Genomic DNA, 21,082 nt, shown 5'->3' with positions numbered 1-21,082 from the left:
GGGAAGATGAACATGAAATGTATCATTTGCTGCCCATTGAATATTAATGTTTCTTGTGTAGCATGCTAGCAGATGTTCAGGGGGTAAATGAATTCATAACCAATTCAAATTCATCCTCAGGAGACCTTACATAAAGTTTGGCTATTAGTTTTTGACATACTCTTTTGTGCTCCAAATCAGTGAACCATTTCATCACTGTACAAGAGTGTAGATTTACATAAAAACTATATGAAATCTCTATATGATATGGCAGCACATCTATATATGTATTTCTGATAGGAATCTGAATACATGAATACCAACATAGAGCTCGCATACAGCTCAATGTTGACCTTTACGATGTTCAAATGTAATGACGCTGGCACATTAGCTGTCAGAAGCTTCCATTAAATAATATAAACAGTTTAGAACCCATATTGGGTTAGGGTTAGAAGAAAATCATTGCTGAGAATGTATTCATCTTGTCTAAGATTCAGAAGTACAATAATACATGAATTCACACTTAAAGAGAAAAATATTTAACTACCCCAGGAAAAAAAGAGACATGGTTATTTTTTATGAATACTGATTACTAAGAAATTTGCTTAGTCTAGAATTGGCCTCAGAAAGATTCACTAAAATTCAATAAACTAGTCATAGTCATCCTCCAAACACTGACTATGTATTTGTGGGATGAAGCTTGATGCTGTGGCAAAGACATAGTCATCCTGTGTAAATGCACAGTTCCAAGGCACCATTTCTATCACCTATATAAATAATGCCCTCTGGTCTTAAAGCTGAACAGGAATAATAAACACACACACACACAGACAGGAGATGTTAGCTGGCAGCAGAGCTCCAAACCACAGCCCAGCCCAGAGTTCCAGTAAGTGACTTGGCTCCGTTTGCTGTCAACAAACTGCTCCCACCATCGTGTGTGGACTTCACAACACTTTTCCACAGAGCTGGACCGATACCTAACTACTCTCAGCCACTGCTCCGTCTGTGTCTGTGTCTTTTATCCATTACAGTTTTAAAAGAAAAGTTCACTCCAAAATACTGGAATATTTACTCCTCCTCTTTATGGGTGAAACTCAAACAGTGCGTCAGGCACTGCAGATCTATTGCTTTTATGTAGACACCTGTTATTGCAGACTTTTCCACCCTTACCCTGGGCCTGTAGAAAGCTAAGCCATTTTTAAAACAGGGCACTACCACTATTAGTACTACATATGTGGAATGTGACTGAATGAATTAACTGTTTTGACAAACCTGACGGATTACACACTCAGCTTGATCTCAGCAGGGTGAAGCTCCTGCAACTCTCTTTGATCACTTATACATTAAGTGCAGCCAGTCACACAGTGGAGGTGTTGTCGCCGACGTATCTTACAGAGGCGGACGTCACAAATCTATTTCTTGATTCCAATTGTTTTTGTTTTGTTCGTTTAATTTGGTTTAAAATAAGATTCATGTCGGCAGCTGGTGCTGCCCCAAGCATTTAATATCACTGAAAACCTGACAATGCACTGAAAGTGGCTCAACTCTCGCAGTTTCTTCTGTTAATATGGAGCAACCATCAACCACCACCCCCTCGAGCTTTGTGACAGTTGAGACAGACCCACCCTTAGCGCTGAAGCTAGCAGTCAGACTATGAACACTGCATGAGTCGCTTTCACTAAGCAGTTCAGTGGAAAGATCTCAAACATATTCCATCAAATAATAACGTGTCACAATTTAAGGAAATAGTTACCGGATCTTAAGAAAGTAAGTTATTTTTCTCAGCTCATAACCTGTACTCAAGTTTTTAATCCACAACTGAAGACACTTGTTGTCATACCTGTCTCTCTCCTCTTGTTTCCTGTCTGTCTGCACTGTCGCTCTCAAATAAAGACAAAAATAGAAGTGATATTTTTGTAATACTTCAACATTTCGTGGGCAGAGGTTTAAGTAAGAAATTTTGATCTATACTAATATAAAAACGGTGTGAAAGTTCTATATTTCAAACTGCTGTTCAAAATGTATCTAGCTGAGAGAATAACGAGTAGTGACTTAATTCCTGCTGTATGCCTGCCTTTAGCTGGAGCTCTCTCTTCAGTCCCCGTTGCCCCCACCAACCAGCCAACAGCCCCTTTGTTACACTCTCCCAAATTGACCACTGCTGGCAGGCATTATGAGACTCTAAAGAAAATGAATGTACTTGACAGGCCTGACACAGGCGGATGGAAACCATAACACCCGCTTATCAGTATGTTCATGTGCGTGAGGAAGTGCATGTTTGTCTCTTTCTCTATATGTGTGTGTGTGTGTGTGAGTGCTGTGCCTGACATAGAAGTTTCTGGATACTTGGACATAAAACTGTGGTTCTATCTGCAGGTCGCTGGGTTTGTCGTGCAGGCTGCTTCTCTGTTCCCTACGTTTGTTCTTCCCTACCAGAAATATTTTTGAATATTTTGTCAGATGTCATATTTCTTCTCGATATTGTTAAAGCTGTGATACATTATTTTTGTGGCCACCTGGGGGCAAAACAAATCAGTTGCCTATCGCAAACCCCTGGCAAAACTATCTGGCTCCTTAGCTGGCAAATGCTCCACAGTTCACCAGCTAGTTTAGTGCTGAGTAGCTGACTTGACTGTCCTTCAAATTAATCTGAACGTAACAAATGTTTGAAATTTGCTATGCTTCCATTCTCTTGATTTCAGTCTCTCGATGACAACCCTTTTATGAGCTTGTGGCGAGGGTTACACAGTTCATGTTGTTCCACTTGTTTCTGGTGCCTCTGCTACCTCACTTGGGATGAAGATAGGCAGTGAATACTCAGATTTGTTGGGGTTATAGAGTCAGGAAGTTGCTTTTTACAAAGTTTACTAATAAGGTCAATAGGGAAGTAAAAGATAAAGCTGACAGTGAATTCTTAGAGTGTCCTCTACTTTTGAGTTTGCAATACAGGAAGCAAAACTAAAACTGAGGTAAAATACACTGGAAAGTTGCTTAGATGGTTAAACTGAGCTTCAGATCTAAGGGATAGTTAAACAGTGCATTATTTTCACATCTCCTAAATAACGGAAACAGTCGTCTTTCCTCTCCAACCTAAGTTTACAATGGTCCATAATCATGTAGTTTGCAGTTGCTGCAAAAATCACGCTTTCTTGATTTTATTTTTGCTGATTCTGTTTATGTGTCGGTGTACTTTCTGGCCTGAATGAACTGAGAACAAATGAACTCTCTCTCTCTCTCCCTCTCCCTCACACACACACACACACACACACACACACACACACTGAAAAAGCTTTTCCAAACAATGGCAGGTGACATAATAATTTGAGGGAAGGGGAGGGACGGCGGAGGCCATTCAGTCATGTACAGTATGAGGCCCCTGGCTGGCCACTAATGAGCGCTGGCCCCATTCTGGCTCAGCATACACACAACAGGAACAAGAACTTCCCCTGAGCTCCGCTGTTAAATTCAGAGTCGCTAGAATGAAGCGCAGTGTAACAAAACCCCTCAGCTGCATTGTTGTACTTCATTCAGCCAACCACATTACAGCTGACTGTTTATTTGTATAGAGCACAATACCAGATACTGCCTGGATCCCAAGTAATCTGTATTTGAGAATGTTGGACTAAGAAATTGGAAAAAAAAAGTGAACTGAATAAATTCAATTAAATTTGAACTCCTCTTAAAGAGTCATTCGGGTTTAATACAACATCTACTATCAGACATAACACTGTATTTTCCACGCTAACAGATGAGAACTGAACTCAGCATCATCGCTGATTTCAAATGTGAGGAGTCAGAGGATTTAAACAAACCTTCCTCTCAGGCTGCAGGTACGGCACGGGAGACCTAGCTGCCAACACAAAATGGTCGACCTCAACCACGGAGGACACGTGACCTTCACAGAGGATGTATTAAACTTCAGTGGCGGAAGTAGTACCTCCCATTTTTCCATGATCTCCTATGATACCTGAATTGCCCAAACTTTATTTAAACAGACGAGTGACTCATTTCTTTCTATAACCTTGTTCATTACCATTATTTCTAATTACAACCACTAGTTTTTCCCTTTTTCTTCAAATCATGTTTGTTAAAACAGACAATAAAGCCAAAAAATGTATTTTTATGTATTCACAAGCTCTTTGCCCTCCACAATTATCCCATAATTAATATCCTTAAAATGTCAAATTTTCCACATTTGTTTCTTTTGAATGAAGCCAATCATCTGACCACACTGTCTTAATAAATCTTCAGCCTTACAACAGATTCAGTTCAGATGTTTCCACAACAGATCCACAGAAATGGCAGTTGTTTAAAACTTAGTTAAATCTGAGTCTGATGTTTTCCTTGGATAGATACGGATTTACTAGTCAACTGTATTTTTGAAATACTTACTTCAGAGCTATAAAATAAGACGTTTACCAGCTATGTCCTGACCAATAAAGGCATTTTAACTTACATCTTTGGCTCGGTGAGAGTGTGCCTGAAGTAAGGACACAAGTTTCCCTGTCTACACTTTCTCTTTTAGCATTTCTGTCCCGTCTCCTGCTTCAATTTTATGCATTACACTGTCTGCTAAAGTATTCAAGGCAGACAGTGCTTTGTCGACTTTGAATGCTGCTTGTGGTTTGTTTTGTATTATCTCTGTTGTAACTCTTATGCGTATGTTTCTTGTTGTATTGAATCCATGTGGGTTTTTTTTTTTCTCTCCTTTTTTTCTTTTTTGAATATTTGGACAAGTGTGTTATGACTGGGTTGTCTTTTGACAAAATAAAGACAACCAACCAAACAGAGAGAGAGATTAAACTCATCTTGTTGCCATTTCTTAGGAACTCTTGAGAAATCCATCACGTATTATTGCTGCACAAAGAAAATAAAATCAGTTTAATAAACCACAAAATACTGCGAATGAGCTAATTTCCTCATTCTTTGCAGAGCTTCTGTTCACGTCAGATCAGTGGTGGATGAAAGTGTCTTGATAAAGCAGACAATACCATGCCCGCAGGCAAATTAATTATGATACTATTAAATATCTGTGTCTGTCACTGAAGCGACAGACACCTGTTTCGGAACAACTAAAAAACATCACAGATAATGGCAGCAATGTCACAGATTTCTCGTCTGACAAAGGCTTTTGAAACCTGAACCTTTCACAACACAAATGCATGCACACAAGCGCAGACACACACACACACACACACCTTACTCCCAGTGATAATGCATGTCAACATGAGGTCTGAGATCTCTGCAGGAGGAACATGTGGCCCAACTGTGGGGGGGGTGACTCAAAGCACTCGTGTCTGAGTGCATGTGTGTGTGAGCTGTGTTGTGTTGTGATGATGAAGTGCGTTGGGTGATGGAGAAAAACAAAGCTTCATGGGGGGGTTTTGAAACAACACTGAGAGAGGCTGCCACTCACAGGGTGAGAGAAAACATGCTGGAAATTTTGCCTGCGTTCAAAAAGCCCTCCTGCAAATCACATTAGCACTCTTTTCTCAGCACCTGGCGGTCAAATTGAGTTTGCAGCTTCAGCCCACAAATATCAGCATCAATCACACCCTGATCGGCACGCACGAACACCTGCGTCTGTGCCATGTTCGTGTGCTCACGAAAGAATCTAAAACAACATCACATCCAAATCATATATCATCTAAGACACAGAGGACAGCAAAAGGGAAAACCCTCTGGCAATAACAATCACTGTGCATGAGAATTGTACATTAACTCCAAATTTGAATTCTCATTGGAGATGATGGGGACATGGATGTGGTGGAAATGTGGTGTAAAATGGTGAATGTGGCCAGCTGGTGGCCATCTTTTATCCAAACTAGATGCAGGAGCATAATTCCAGTGTGGAGTGAGAGGAAAATCTGCTCCGTGATGGTAAACACGCACTGTGGTTTCTTTGGAGTGGAGAAAAAAAAAAAAAAAAATCACAGAAGATGGAAATGGAAAATATTCTCCCTTTGAAAATTTTACGAAATGTTGACCAACTACTACAGAAAATATTTGTCAGTTGAGTTGGGTTGATTTCCAGTTTGGCCACTCTGGTTGGGTGTTGGCACTTAACTGGTTTGATGGTTATGCAAACTGTCTGAACAGACATTTGTCATTATGACAGGAGCCGACATCAGCAACCTGTGCCGACAGTGCTAGTGCTGGTTTGGAGTTGGTTCAACTTGGGAACCTTCGAAGAACCAATGTGCTTTTCCACAGGTTACAGGGCCACCATAGTGCCACATCATTGTGTCACTGTATACGCCTCTGCTTCAGCTGCAACACTAGAATTTAACGCAACAACAGTGGTGGAATACTCTCTTTACAGGATTCGGCAGACTAGAGGCAATTGGAACACTGGCTCTGTTTTTTTTTTTTACAAATGACGATCACAAAGTTGTAGCTGGTTTCATTGATCACGATAATCCAACCCCACGCTCTCAACATAAGCTTTTCTAGGTTCTATACCAGCACAAAGTTGGTACCGATCTGGAACCAGCAAAAAACTGGCCTTCAAACTGCCTTGGTGGAAAAGATGTACCAATGCAATAGATGCAACAGAGTGGCTCATCAATGGTTTAGGTTACACACACACACTACTTGATTATAGTAGAATCCCCATCAGTGTCTCTCCAGACTCTGATGTGCAGTCAACGACTGAAATTTAAGTTATCATACACATTTAAATAAATAACAATATAATATTATCAATAATAATAATATAATAGCAATACAAGTACAGGCCTTACAATATAGAACCATACACTACACTGAGGACTTCCATACTGACAACTTTTCATAATGAAATGCCATGTAAGCAGGGCTGAAAGTAGCTAATTTATTTGTGCTTTGGTATTTGTTATACTTTACTACACTTTAAATCGCATCTATTATAAAAAGTGGGGACAATTTGGCCTGTCCTCCCATTCTGATGCACCTTCAAAGGACCGTGCCAGGGTTAAGACTGGGTTTTAGGGTTCAGGTTAGGGCAGTCGTCAATGCCAGGGAGGACGCGTGTGACCCCGGCATCTCTGAGACGGAGATAATGAGACAAAAGAAAGTCACCCAAAAGCTCAGACGAGGAAATATGGCGAAGAGTATGTAGCTCTTGGCTTCACTGTGACCAGGAGACAAGGAAAGACTGGTGTGTTTATTATCTGTTTATAGTCACAGCGGAAAGTGCGGGGGGGGGGCAAAATGTTTTCTTCTTCCTAGGGGGGATGTCACAGAAAATAACTGAGAAGCACTGGGTTAGGGTAAGGGCTGGGGTTAGGCATTTAGTTGTGATGGTTAAGGTTAGGGTAAGGGGATATGCATTACATCAATGAGTGTCCTCACAAAGATCCACAAAGACTGGGGTGTGGTCATTCATCTGAGACATCTCAGACATCTCAGTAACACACAAAATCATCCCTAGATCAGATTCTAACTGGTTCATTGGAAAGGTTGTGGCTATGTACCCATTTATCCCATTCATAGACCCACTATTTACAAAATCAGTTTACCACTGGGAAAAGTCAAATCAAGATGAGTCTGTACGCAGTCTGAGCTCATCATCAACAACTTTTAAAGACTGCTACTTGAGAACAGCTCTGATTTACGGCACACATTTACAGTCAGCCACAGTTTAATTGATTTAGTAAACTAAATACTGAAAGGCTCATCATTAACATTCCAAAAAACATTCATAGTGTTGTTTGGCGTTCCCTGACTGTTGATTCCCACTGCAATAAACTGAGTTCATCTAGAGGCGATACGTGATCTTGCTTGTTCCTCCTCTGCCAAAGGTTGAAAGGCAGATATTTTTTTACAGGAGTTGGTAGAAAGAGAGTGAATACTGGACTTTCGCTCGTCTGGTGGACACACACATGACTCTAAATAAATTATAATAATGCTCTTTATTTCATAAATATGTTTTTTATTATAAACACTTTTATAATGTTAGCAGAGGTGTTCTTTGTTTCAGACAATGTGGCTCACCTCTGCACCAACGCTGTGGGAACCCCTGATAGGCCAAAGTGCCAAAAACCCTAAATCCTTCACCGCAGTGAAACACCATAAAAACACTAAAATCTCTTCTTCTTCACCCTCTTTTCAGTTGGCAAACAACAAAACTGCATCACAGCCAGCAGTAAGACAGACCATAAAACATAAAACTTGAAAACCTGCATACATACGGGCTAATAACAATAGCTGTGCTGCTCTCATCATCATCAACACTTTAAAATGTGTGGTCACACAGTTAGTTAAAGGTGACAGAAAAAAAACATCCTTATTTTCTTCTGCGACATCATCTGACAAATCCAGCATAAACACAGATTAACAGCTCTCCGGTGTATTCAACTGTTGTGACATTTAAAGTGAGAAATCACAGAGAAAGTTAGAGGCCACAGAAAGTCTTTATTAACATCAGTCCTTTTTAACTTTACTGGCACACAGCCCCCCGAATCTCACTGGGCAGCTTAGGTCATTGTTTTGCAAAAGTTCAATTTACTCCCTAAGCACTGAAAACATCATTTAAAAATTTATACACTCTGGAAAACGTTAAGGAAAAAGCTCAGTTTTCAGGCAAGAAAAATGTTTTAGTCTGGACGGAGGGGTGAAACAGAAAGAAAAAGATGCATTTGCTTCAAAGTGCAGAAAATGTATTTTGGAAATTTTGGAAATTTGAGAATAAATGCAGAGAAAACAAAATGAAAACTAGATCTCGACGGGAAAGCACAGTGCAGACTGAACCAGGTTAAACAGAACAGGAATCAATCCAGAACAGGGTGAAATGGGACAGAAAAAAACAGACTAAAACTAAAATAAAGTTGAAAAGAAACAAAAAAACAATTGAGTATAAAGCTTGTAAAGTGCCTGCTATTCAGTTGGCACTGTTAACAGTCCAACTTATCGCACGTAGGCTGATTTAGCTAATTTCTTCTAATTTTGTTTTCCCTCCACTAAAGTGCCATGCATCAGAGCCACCGGGGTGCCCCACTTCAAATGACCAGAAAATAAAAAGCATTATTTCAACTATTATTTCAAACATTCTGGAAATAGCAACCACGCTTGTGACTGGGAGCCAGCTGCTGGGATGATAAGGAAAGGAATTTCAGTCTCCCCCCCTTATGTAAATGTAACATTACTCTGGGTTTCCTGCCAGCCTGTTCCCTGTGTGTATGTATGTGTGCCTGGACTTAATGGTGTGACTTGGCGCTCTCTTTCAGTACGTCTGCAGGTTTCAGAAAGCACTAAATTAAACCTTTTAAAGATAAAACTTGATTGTTGTCCAGTTAATTATTATTATAATTCAATGCCCTTTTTCTGATTGAACAGCCAATTAAAGATGTTAATGCAATTAATGGGATGGATGGTATAGGAAAGAACTGCTGCACATCAATCAAAGAGAATAAATATTTCTCAATGAGCAGAGACTGGCAAGAGCCTCCACCCACAACAAATGTGTCAAATACTACTGCTTTATCATTCCCAACCACACTGACATACAGCGACAGCTCGTGTCTAAATAAACCAGCGTTTAGATAATTGTGAATATTCGGTTTTAATTTCTGGTTCCAATTTCTGGTTTCATTACAGAAAAACGAATGAATCTGAGCAGCTGCTAATCTAAAAGCACCGCTGTGGTTTTGCCCATTTTACACAAACTGCATATATTTTACACCACTGCCAGCCATTTTCCAGAGCATGGTGCAGTGTTTCATGTTGCTAAACGCGTGTGTGGGGTTTTTTGTTTTTTTTTCTTGTTGAGTGTTGAGTATTTTCCTTCTTTCCAAGCAGCTATTGGTTTACAGTCATTTTACGATTGGATTTAAAACAACTTGCAGAGACTCAAAACTTTCAAGAATCCAACATCATTTCTACTTTTGTTACTGTTAAGGTTAAGGTTAAGTTATCATTACCTCACGCCATATTGACATAGGAGCCAACTTCAGACCTCCATCTGCGTCTACACAGGGTGTGTTCAGGCACAGTACTGAGCGCAGGTCATCCACGTTTTGGCAGCGCTCACAGCTCAAGACACAATTACTGTAATTATGCAAATATAACACGAGCAGATAAACAGCCGTGTGTCGACAGCTGGATCGATTAAAATAGAAGCGCATCTGTTCTGTCAGACGCGTGTGAGACAGATGCCTCTTGAATAGACACACCGTTATCTTAACCTGGTGCTGCACTGACTGACAGAATTTAATCAATTGCAGGTTTGTTCTGAGTATAGTTTCAAGAACTTTGAGATTATATTGCACTAACATGGTATATGTTCTTCAATATACAGTGTACATATATAAATAGACTGAATAGAAGCACAGAAGTGATGGTAAATGTGTCCGTTTTAACGTTTAACAACCAACCAGATACAAAGAACAACAACATGATCACAAAAATAAGATGTCAGCGTGACAGCGTGTGTAGGACTACACAGCCACGGATGCACAGAGAAGAGAAGCCTCTCATATGCTACCGCACTCCTTCCTGCATTCCTCAGAGCCACTGCAGACTCTCTGGGGGGAGAGTTTGATGTATAGAGGTCAAAGGTCACTTCCTGTGCATGGATTAATTGAGATTTGCCACACGGAGCTGAGCGTAAAAAAAAAAAAAAAAATCAACAGATCATATTTGATGCAGAATAAGAGAGAATATTCAGAAAAAATATATTTAGAATGTAAAACAATAAGCAGATAAAGTAGCCTATAGCATGATTCTCTTCACCCAAAGTATCATCTGAGACTTTTGTGGCCCATAATGGTCCAAATGCTGTTTCTGATTCTTTTCACATTGAAAAGAGTGAAATTCAGACAGTGTTTCCCACAGGCTGAAAATTTACTTGTGGGGTTGGGTGCCACAGCGTGTGACCGATGAGCATGCAGAGAGACTCATGCAGTTTAGAGAGGGGGGGGGGCGTAACCAAGATTATTTTCTGTACTTGCTGCAATTTACAGATGTTCCCTAAACACCTCACTATTGCTATTGGCAATCAGCAGACGTTGGCTAAGACAGCACAGAGAAACCTCTGCCCTAATTTGTCTACATTATATTAGTCAGATTCAAGGACGATCCCTATCTCACAAGATGTAAGAGATCAGAGTAAACTGAGGGAACATTTGGTATTTGGTAATATTTACTGACATGTGAGACAATGAAAAACCCCTCACTGAAGGCACTTCAAACAGCGTCTCTGACAGTGTCCAGTGGGAGACGACGATGAACGGAGCATTTGCTTGTTTCCGATACAGAACTAACATTGACGCCTCAGACTCACATTTGTGAGAGGGACAGGCCGAACAGATTTCAGAAGGACAAGCCTACGTCCTGCTCTGCTTAAATACACTCCTGTGATTGAGTCGGTTAAACTGACTTTAAAAGGACCCAGAGGCTTTATCACAGGGTATGTTACCCTCTCTTCCTATGTGTATGCATGCGTTTTTTTCATGTGTGTTATGATTAACAAAAGGGTAAGAGGCTAGGAAATGCATTATTTCAGTGACAGGAGTGAGTGTGTGAGTGTTTGTTTGAGTGACCAGTCCAGGCACATGTTAACCAGCTGTGTACTGAATAACATAAGTCACACACACACACACATACAACAGCCACATGGCCACAACAATCCTCCAGAACACCTGAATCCTATCAGAGAAAGAACAGATGTCCAACACACACAGACACACATCTCCAGATGGTCCTGCCCCCTCATTTCATATTTAATTAGCAGAATCAAAGGAGGATGCAGACCTGACCTACTGTATTCTGTGTGTGTAATGGGAAATGACATAATGGGACGCATGTGGCCATGCAGAGTCAGGCAAAGGGGGACACAACAGAGAGTGAGACGGGGAAGGAGGGAGGCAGAGAGAAAAGAATTTACCAACAGGGAAACCATTCAGCGTTTCCACTACGTTCGCCCGCACCAAAGAGAAAGGATGAAATCTTAATTAACCTCAGATACCTAATCCCTATAAACGAGTCACACTGATGCCCAGGACACATTGAACACATTTCATTTATAAATAAATCCATTGTTCAAACAGCACTTCACACTTGACACTCCGCATATCATTAAATGATTCTCTGAGGGTATGAATGCTTCATGTAAAGAGCAAATCCAGAATGTGATAAAAAAAACAACAACTGTAAGGCTCAATTCTCAATTTTCTCAGTGTATGCAGCTGTATGTCCTCGACCTCAGTCATGTATTGAGTTTAAGTAAAGATCTGGTAATAAACAATTAACAAACCATACAATGAAAGTGGCAGCAGGGATGTAAACCAGATATAAGGTCAAGGCATATGAGGTGGAGGGAAAAAGAAAAAAAAAAATAACATTTGAATCAAAATTCTTATCTTTTATGATTCAGAATCAATTCAGTTTACTTTTAATGAGGGAAAGTGTTTGGGCACAATTTGAATTGTTTTGCATAGAAACATTTCCTTTTTTTTGCAAGACAAAGATAAAACTTTTTGTTAAAAGACCGTCACCATCACTCAGAGACTAATTATAGCAAAGTGAAGCTCTGAATCCCAGTTTTAGTAAACGAGCGGGACAAAGCACATGCATTGAATAACTTCCATTCAAGTTTGTCCAGTAACTTAGTTAATAATCTGCTTCATTTCAAGAAAAGAAAGACCTGCAGCTGTACAGAGCTGGGAATAGAGTGTCCTTTACAGCTGAAGACTTAGTATCAACACAGCAGAAAATGCTGGCTGCTAAGTTATACTTTCATTTCATAATTCTCGTACAGACCGTTGGCTGACATGTTGCCAAATTGTTGCCAAATGGTTTAAAATGCTGTATAGTCCCACATACTTTTCACTGGTGTTTCTGTTCTTCTTAACCTTTACACGCATTAGCACACAAAGTCAGCTGTCCAAAAAAAAAAAACAAAACATCCCGAGGTTTCAGCTTCTGGTCCGGAAATAAGAAAACCTCATTCAAAGTCTCACTGACAATATTAACTATGTTTATAAATCAAAGTACAGCCTTGGGACAGAGCCTTTGTCAACAGTAAGTTGTGTGGCTTGCTTTATTTGTCTAGATAAGGATGGTAGATTGTTGAAAAATTACTGAAACATACATTGTTTATTCAATATTTATGTTTTTAGCAGCCTTCAATGAACATTGTTTCCCATAAGCTCTAGACGATGGCAGGCTAAACAGAAGAGTCCTCGCTTTCAGCCAGAAGAGATTACAGCTAGAAAATTAAAAAAAAAAAAAAAAGACTTCAGAGCGTCAGTAAGTTTTATGAATATAGATGAAACCAAGTTATGATGAGAAACTAATCGTTGTTTAACTCTGTTAAAATCAGAAAGGTCTCAGTCCCTTACAGCAACTGCTATGGTGAAGCTGATTTGCGAAGAATATAGAGAGTAAAACAGGAACTTGTTTTATTTTTCCAGAAAGTTTACATTGATTTACCAATGCTAGCAGAGGCTAGCCCAAGAGGCTCCCAATATGGTCCATCAAAAGGCTGAAAATGTCAAACTATCAGGTTCAGGTTGCAGGTTCACATCCCTGGACTAGCTGGGTAAATGCGTGTGGGCAAACTAACTGTCTTTCCTCCCTCTCCCTGTTATTCTTTCCCCCCCTGAGCAAGAACCTGAACACCCAACTGCTCTCTGTGCAGGAGTGTCTTTAACAATGTGAATGTGAAGCAGGGCATCACTGGAAAAGAGGACAGACTATAACTGGATAAACAAAGGTAAAGAAAAGGCTGAGGCGGAGAGAGAGGTTGTGTAGTAGGAGGCTAGAAAGGAGGAATGGAAGAGGAAACGAGGGGCTGATGAGACGCTCTGCTAACATGAACAATGACATGCGTCCCACTCCAGTCAGCTGCAGTAAGTAGAACAGCGTGGGACAGACACTCAGCGGTGCTTTAGGAAGTCCTGTTTGCTCTACAGGAACAACATGAACCCCAGCCTCAGGCTAATGTGTCGCTTCGCCAGTATATCAGACCGACTGTTGCCACTCGCTGCGATCTGTCTCTAATATGATAGAGGTTTCCTCTCTGACCACAACTCACATTCAGTACACACCGCAACAACCAGAGCATCTAAACCGTACAACACCTGCTCAAAACTGTTACCATTCAATGATTTCTGTGAACAAAATATGGCTGTTCTCCAGATATGTATTTTAGAAAAAGACATCTTTTTTGGGGGGTTTGTTTGTTTCTTGTTATCTTTGATTTCCATGATGTCTTCTCCAAAAACCAAACAATCAACTGACAGACTAGATTCTCTGTGGTACTGTTTGGATCTGCCTTCTCTCGGTCACAATCCAGTCAAGCCAACAAATAGCCAGCTGTAATCCATTAAAATTTAAATGGGAGATAGAAGTTTGATTGTATGCAAGAACAGCTTAATTGCATTTCTTCTTGAAAAGCTTATGGGAAAAGCATTTACTTTTAATTTTTTTTAATTGTGGGGGAAAAAATAAATAAATAAATACGCTGAGATAAATAAACCAAATATGTTATGTCATAGCATTGTAAGAGCACCAGAAGACCTTCAGGAAATGAGCAGAAAATGTAATTATCCTGGAAATGCTCTTTATTTATTTCTAATACATTCAACAGCTACAATGCCAGCAATTTAGAAAACATCCAACATTTTGTGTCTTGTGCTCCTATAAATTACGTATGTGTTTTATCAACAGTTAAATCAACAGCGCCCGTCTTCAACTTTAATCTCATTGAGACAGATTTAAAACGGTGGCTCTTGCGATTCAAATCACAACTTTGACATAAAAACAAACAATCACTTGGCACTAAAAGCAGCATAAAATATAAACTCATCCTTGTGACATTCAGCCCAATTACTTTTAATTTGTAGTGACAAGCAAAAGAGAAGGCCATGATAAAAGGCCACTGAAAACAGGCAGGCACTTGTTATGTGTGCAACACGTTCTTACTTTCAGACGACATCAACAAATAAATCGTAACAGCCTCAGTTTTCCTTTTGAAGAGGAATATAAGAATTCTGTGTCATTTGATGTGGAGCATGCCCACAAAACCTTTATCCCTATACATCTCCTTCATCTACGACGCAAAAACTATCAAGAAGGCTGAATACCTGCTGTCAAATCATGTGGGATCTCCACTCTATTTCCCTTTCTCACAAGTTTACCTTTGTTATAACTGCCTTGTAACATAATTTAATTTTAATATCTTTTGAAATGGGGAAAAACATTTGTACATGTTATGGATGTTCTGCAACATGAAATAAACTTTGATAAACCCACTGTGCACTACCATGTCAGTGACAGTTTAAATGACTGCCTCACTCAATCGATACCTGGACTTTTCTGTATGATGGTAGCACCAGTATTAGTTGTGTGATGTTGCGCCGGTGGTATGTGAATATAGGCAAATTTTTGACTATATGGTTTTCATATGCCAAAAAATAATGCTGCTCTAACAGTATAATACATACTGTTAGAATTTTTTTTTTCCAAATGTAAAAAATCTTGCAATACTGTTCATACTATGCTCCCTATCCTTTTAATACATCTGGGAGTATTAGGCCATTGTAAGCACTGCTGTAAATCAATGAGAAGGGCAGCTTGATGGATTTTTACATTATATTTGCATCAATAATAAGTTTAAGTGATGTTACCAAGACATTTCCTCACTATATATGTCACTGTTGGTTTATAAAATGATGAATCATTATTAGAAGCTCAGCCGTATTTGATTTCATTTGCAATAGGAAAATGCTTATGTGTATTTCCTCCAAGATGTGTGTTTTTCATGCTTAACCTGCATTACAGTGGAATTAAAACAACATAAACGTGGTCACAAACAAACAGAAACAGTGGTGCTGGTCTGCTACCCCTCACATGAGTTAACAAAATTTCACCTGGCTTTTCTGAAATCCAAGTTGGTTATAAGAGTTGAGAGATAGGCAGCAGGTGCATGTGATAGATTTTAAAGCGGCATTATTAACTGTAGCAGCTGGTGCTTAATGATAACCACACCTGGATATGATGTAACGTATAGAGTGCCTCTACAGCTGAAGCTGCACTCTGAGACCCTTCCTGTTGCTCTGCAAATGTCTGGCTTGTTTACTAGCATGTAAACCTCAACTATGACGGGACTGTTGATGCTGCCTTCGATAGCAAAGCGCTTTGAACTCAGCGTCTCCAGGGAACACAGCCAGGGCAGGGGGCTTAGTCAAAGCAAAACTCTTCTGAAACAATTAAAGCCTCCTTTTGAGAATATTAAGTAAATTTCAGCTTCCTATTTTTAAAAATAGCTTAAATGTCATAATCTTTTGGCAGATTTTTGTCATAAGCATATTCTATTTCTGTTGGGGAATTTTTATTATCTCAACTTTATTTCTCAGTGATCCTGATGTACATAAATGGTAAACTGTCAGCCAAAGAGTTGTTTCCTTTTATAATTTCACTGGGTGTATTTCTCTTTCTTTATATTTAGCCTTGACAAAACACTACCAGTGGGCTGCTGGTAGGGAAAAAAAACATTATATTTCATGGTCAATTCAACAATCACTATACCAAGGGATGGCCAAGAAATTCAACTTTATGCTGCACTTTAATCTTGTGTTCACAAAACTATAATTACTTTTGCGGGACATGTGAGCCCATGCCTGCTCACAGTGGACAGAAAGCAAGAAGGAAAGAAAGAAAAGGGCTGCCGTTCACTTCCCTCCTTCCCCTCCTCTTCCACTTCTGCTTTGAGGAGTCAAAATTGGTTCCAGATGCATTCTCTCACGGCTAGCTCCATAACCAGATCGCAACATGAAAGTAATGAAGGAGAGTAGTTTCGCAAAACTTGACAGAGCAAAAAAAAAAAAAAATGTAAGGAATTTCTACACAAAGTGGACAGAGAAAGTTGAAGAAGAAGCCATATTTTCCTGAGGGCAAAAATCGGCTGAGCACTATTCCACATGGTTGCTATTTATCACACCGATAACCCGTTTTAGATTTTCTGAGACCTTTATTACTGTCACAGGCCTTTGGGAGACAATGTGCACCCCAAATGAGGATCTAAGAGCTGTGTTTCTTTCATGTTCCGGGCAGATGTGCCAGAGAAAAAAATCTGTACAAAGTGATATTTAGCCAGAGCAAATCCACATCCTGCACCCATGTGGACTAAACATCAAAGACCTACCCATGAGCATGTTAGACCAATTTATAACCCTGCCCATGGAGCCCCCTTAGAAAAAAATACTCACCAAGGGAAGCTAGGATACACACTGGACAAAATAATACTAAAGTGTGGTAGCAGCTGAAGACGCCTGGACGGATGGCTTAAAAATGTAGCAGTAAAGTGCAAATGTTGACTCAACCATTTAACATGTGAAAGCAAAATCAAGGACAGTTGTTCTACAGCGCCAACACACACCTCTTGTGTTTGTCTAACTATCTTAACAAGTCCCCGTGAATTAATTAGCACCCCGAAATGCTAATACACAAATCATTCAGACACATGTTGCTTTCTTTCTCTTAGCGACTATACTTTATTCAAATCAGCAGGCAGCTTCCTTTCTTGGTTTCCTTTCTTTCTCATCCCACAAAGCTAATCAAACATTAGGACTAAACCATAAGCTACACGCGTGGCGTATAGACAATTCACCTATCAATACCTGCTTACAATTAAAATAACATTATGCTTGAAGCTTGCCAGTCCACACTGGAGTGTAAATTGGGAAGAGAATGATCTAATAATAACGCGCGAACCAGTTCAAACATTAGGTATTTTATTGAAGAAAATGCGTTTTAAGGGTATAGAATAGATGCCGAATTGAAGTATTGTTCCTACTCATTCGTAAGATGTTTCGAGGCTTGTTCGTAGAAGCAACGTTCATTTGCCAACAACCAAAGATGCGTAAAAGTGCTAAATTGCCTATGTTTGCCATCGCGGTAACGGTCCTGTTTTACTTTTTCCCCAGCGATCCCCTATGTCAGCTCCGTTTCCTTCCTACCTCCGTCTATTTCTCACTATTACTCAGACGAGCAGCTGACCAAATTCACTTTCAAAACTATTACAAATTAGCAACTGAGGACCGTAGCAGGAAGGAAACCAAAGGGGAAATTTAATTTTAACTACGCCATAGTTGTCCTTAAAACTCGAAAGGCACGTCCCAAAGTTTTTTCTTGTTCTCCGAAAACGCGACACAGGATGCTAACCCCATACGCAGCGTTCTTCGACAGGGACTGAGCGTCATGCTAACGTTCATCTCAACAATGGATCAACTCCATAAATCGCCACTTTGCTCTTCAGCAAAGTTACACACAAGAAAATTACAGCTAAAAACCCCTTTGTTGGTGTCGAGAATACACTGTTCAATTCGGCACGCAAAAATTCCTAAAAATCCAACTTTTACACTTGTTTTTTTCCCCGTTATTCCCACAGTCATTTCGCACCTAGACACTCAGTAGTGGGCGGTAGCTATCGCTCTGAACAAGTTATAACTTCTAGGTTTTTTTTGGAAAAAGTTCAACATGTCGGACCATTCCCGTGCCCGAATTTACCAGAGAAGTTCCATTATTCGGTTTAAGTCTTAATAACCTGTCTGCGGCGTGTCCAATTTCACTAATAAACATGGGAGTGTCACATTGTAAGACTTGTGAATGGAGTTTGGCGTCACATTCTCTTACATTTAACAGTGAAATCTGTCGGCCCGACAGGATGCCAGCTGTCACCGAATCAACAAGTTAGTTCCGACCTGCAGCGTACAAAAGTACAGATGCTCTCATGCTTGAATTACACACCGTTCTTTAATTTTTTCACCCAGTTTACCAGTGCATGGAAGCAGACACAGGCGGCGATACGGACATATGACTTACAGCTGTGGGGATGAAATCACAGACGTAGACTTACCCTGAGCTCGGAGCGGCTGGTAGTAAAAGTTTAAGGCGAGGAGGAAACTGATTATCTGGAGACACACACGCATCTTATTGAAATTCTAAAGTGCATCGTGGACAAGAAGACATAGAAAACACTAGTGCTGTGATATGCTCCATGGATCCCCTGTTACCTCTCTCTCTCTCTCTCTCTCTCTCTCTCCCTCTCTCTCTCTCTCTCTCTCTCTCCCCACAGCCCCCGGTTTTGTGTGTGGACCGCAGGGCACATGCGCAGAACCCAAAATGGGCCCGGTTAACGGTGACAAATGTGTAACACAAAACTCTATTCAGTTCAATACAGTTAGAAGTTAGAGGAGGCAATAATGAATAGTTGTTGAAGAAATAATGAATTTAGTATTTATTTAGTAATTGGCCTCAAAGAATTTAAAATTAAATACACTGAGTCTAGAAGTACTACAGTTTGCTAGAACACCCCAAATTTCCACAAAAAAAAAAAACAAAAAAAAAAAAACACTGAGGACAAGAACTAAGTCTGGAGTTTTATTGTAAATTAAAATGTAGATACACAGATAGACACAGGAAAGGGTTTGGGTTAATGGTTAGTTTTAGTTGTACCTAAAACTGTCAAGACCGCCCAAATGGTGAAAGTCCTTGCTCTTTAACACAACTGCCAATAAAGCCTTTTGTCCTTAACTTACAGTTAACAACACAAGTCTGTTTACACTGTCTTAACCTCCTACAGACAACTCCACCGCCAGTCGCCTGCATGTTGGTTATCCAGTTTCAATGATACTGATACTGATAATACTGAATATCTGAAAAAAAACTTTCACTGAAAAAATTAATTTGTGGGGAGTCCCATCAGTTAGTGAGAACTGAAGAAGCCTTTCAGATGAGAGGTTAAACATCTTTAAGAGCTTCAAACAAGGCCAGTTACCTCTTTATAGCACTAAGAAATATCATGACATGGATGACTGAGCATATTCACAGACTGAACAACACATGGCGCTACCCTGGTCACTTTATGATAAAGGAAAGTTTCTGTAGCCGGGACATTGAACTGTTCGTCGTGGCTACGTCCGCACTAAATACCCAAGGAGTTCTCACACGCCATCTCGGTTGTTGTATACACCCTCTCTGCTAACCCGCCAACCTTGTGTGATGTCTGCACCCCAGAGCTTTCTTCATGATGACAAGAAAAAAATCTTATCTTGCTTCTCTTGAACCTAAAAGAAAATTATATTTGAACTGAACCCGAACTGAACTAAGGATCAGTGTTTCCATACAACTTAACCAGTGATTCACTCACTTTCCATATCACCTTATTCCCTTTCACAGCTCACAGCCAAAGGAGTTGGAATCTGTCCCAATATGCTCTGGAAGAAATGCTCATGAACACATTGCACATGTTCCAGGTTCTCTGAGCTAACACAAAGACACTCACATCTACAGGAAATTTAAAGTTTCTCATTTACATAGCCTGCACGTTTGGGAAAGTGGAAGCACCGAGAGGAAAACCATGCAAACACAAGAAGACAAAGCACTGAGTCAGTATGAATAATTCTGCATTCTGTGTCTTTTATACATGCAAAATAGCTTTTTGTTCATATTGCTCTGGTTCATCAGTTGAAGTTATTCCTCTGCTGTACTTATGTTGAAGTTTACCAGTGAGTCAGCACAGCAAACTGCAGAATTACCACACACACACACACACACACACACACACAAAGAGCTACTGTAAATACTGGAAATATGAGACGGGTTCCATAATTACAGCAGAAACACCAGTGTATTCATAAACAGTAAAATAGTGAAGTCATTTGAGACAGTAAAATACTGTAAATAAAACAAACAACTTATTGGCAGCTAAATGCCTGCCAATTACTCTATTTTATCTACCACTAGCGCCATTACATATGACCGATGACCAGTGGCTAACAGCAGTGTAACAGAAAAAATCACATAAATTTCTTCTCCATATAATTCTAGTGAAACATTTCTCCAGAGTACATATTGATCAGCTAACAAAGCCAGATCTCTGCGATAAGATGAGTTCTTTTTCCCAGAAAGCTGTAGCTCCAGAATAAGTAGAAAACTGTGGTAGTAAAAAAAAAATTGTATCTTCTAATTCTGCCAAAGTTGATGAACACATGAATAAATTAATTAATGTCTGCATTGGTGCGGGTGGCTTTTCTTTGTACCTATTTTCCACTTCTGCAGGGACACTTCTTGGTCATCATGTCTGCCATCTTGGCTGATTTCTGCAGGGACACAAGGCTGT

General features: G+C 39.9%; 1 protein-coding gene across 1 annotated transcript in view; it reads right to left on the bottom strand.

The window, feature by feature from the left end:
• Positions 1-18,969, bottom strand: part of reck (reversion-inducing-cysteine-rich protein with kazal motifs) — a 70,936-nt gene extending 51,967 nt beyond the window's left edge. Inside the window, exon 1 of the mRNA XM_041065827.1 lies at positions 18,818-18,969. Within this exon, the coding sequence (XP_040921761.1) occupies positions 18,818-18,890 (73 nt within the window). The 5' untranslated portion in view covers positions 18,891-18,969. The remainder of the gene's footprint in view (positions 1-18,817) is intronic.
• Between the last annotated feature and the right edge of the window lie 2,113 nt (positions 18,970-21,082).

Source organism: Toxotes jaculatrix, chromosome 20 (assembly GCF_017976425.1).
Source record: "Toxotes jaculatrix isolate fToxJac2 chromosome 20, fToxJac2.pri, whole genome shotgun sequence".
Taxonomy (NCBI): Eukaryota; Metazoa; Chordata; class Actinopteri; family Toxotidae; genus Toxotes; species Toxotes jaculatrix.
This window is presented reverse-complemented; position numbering and strand designations above follow the sequence as displayed.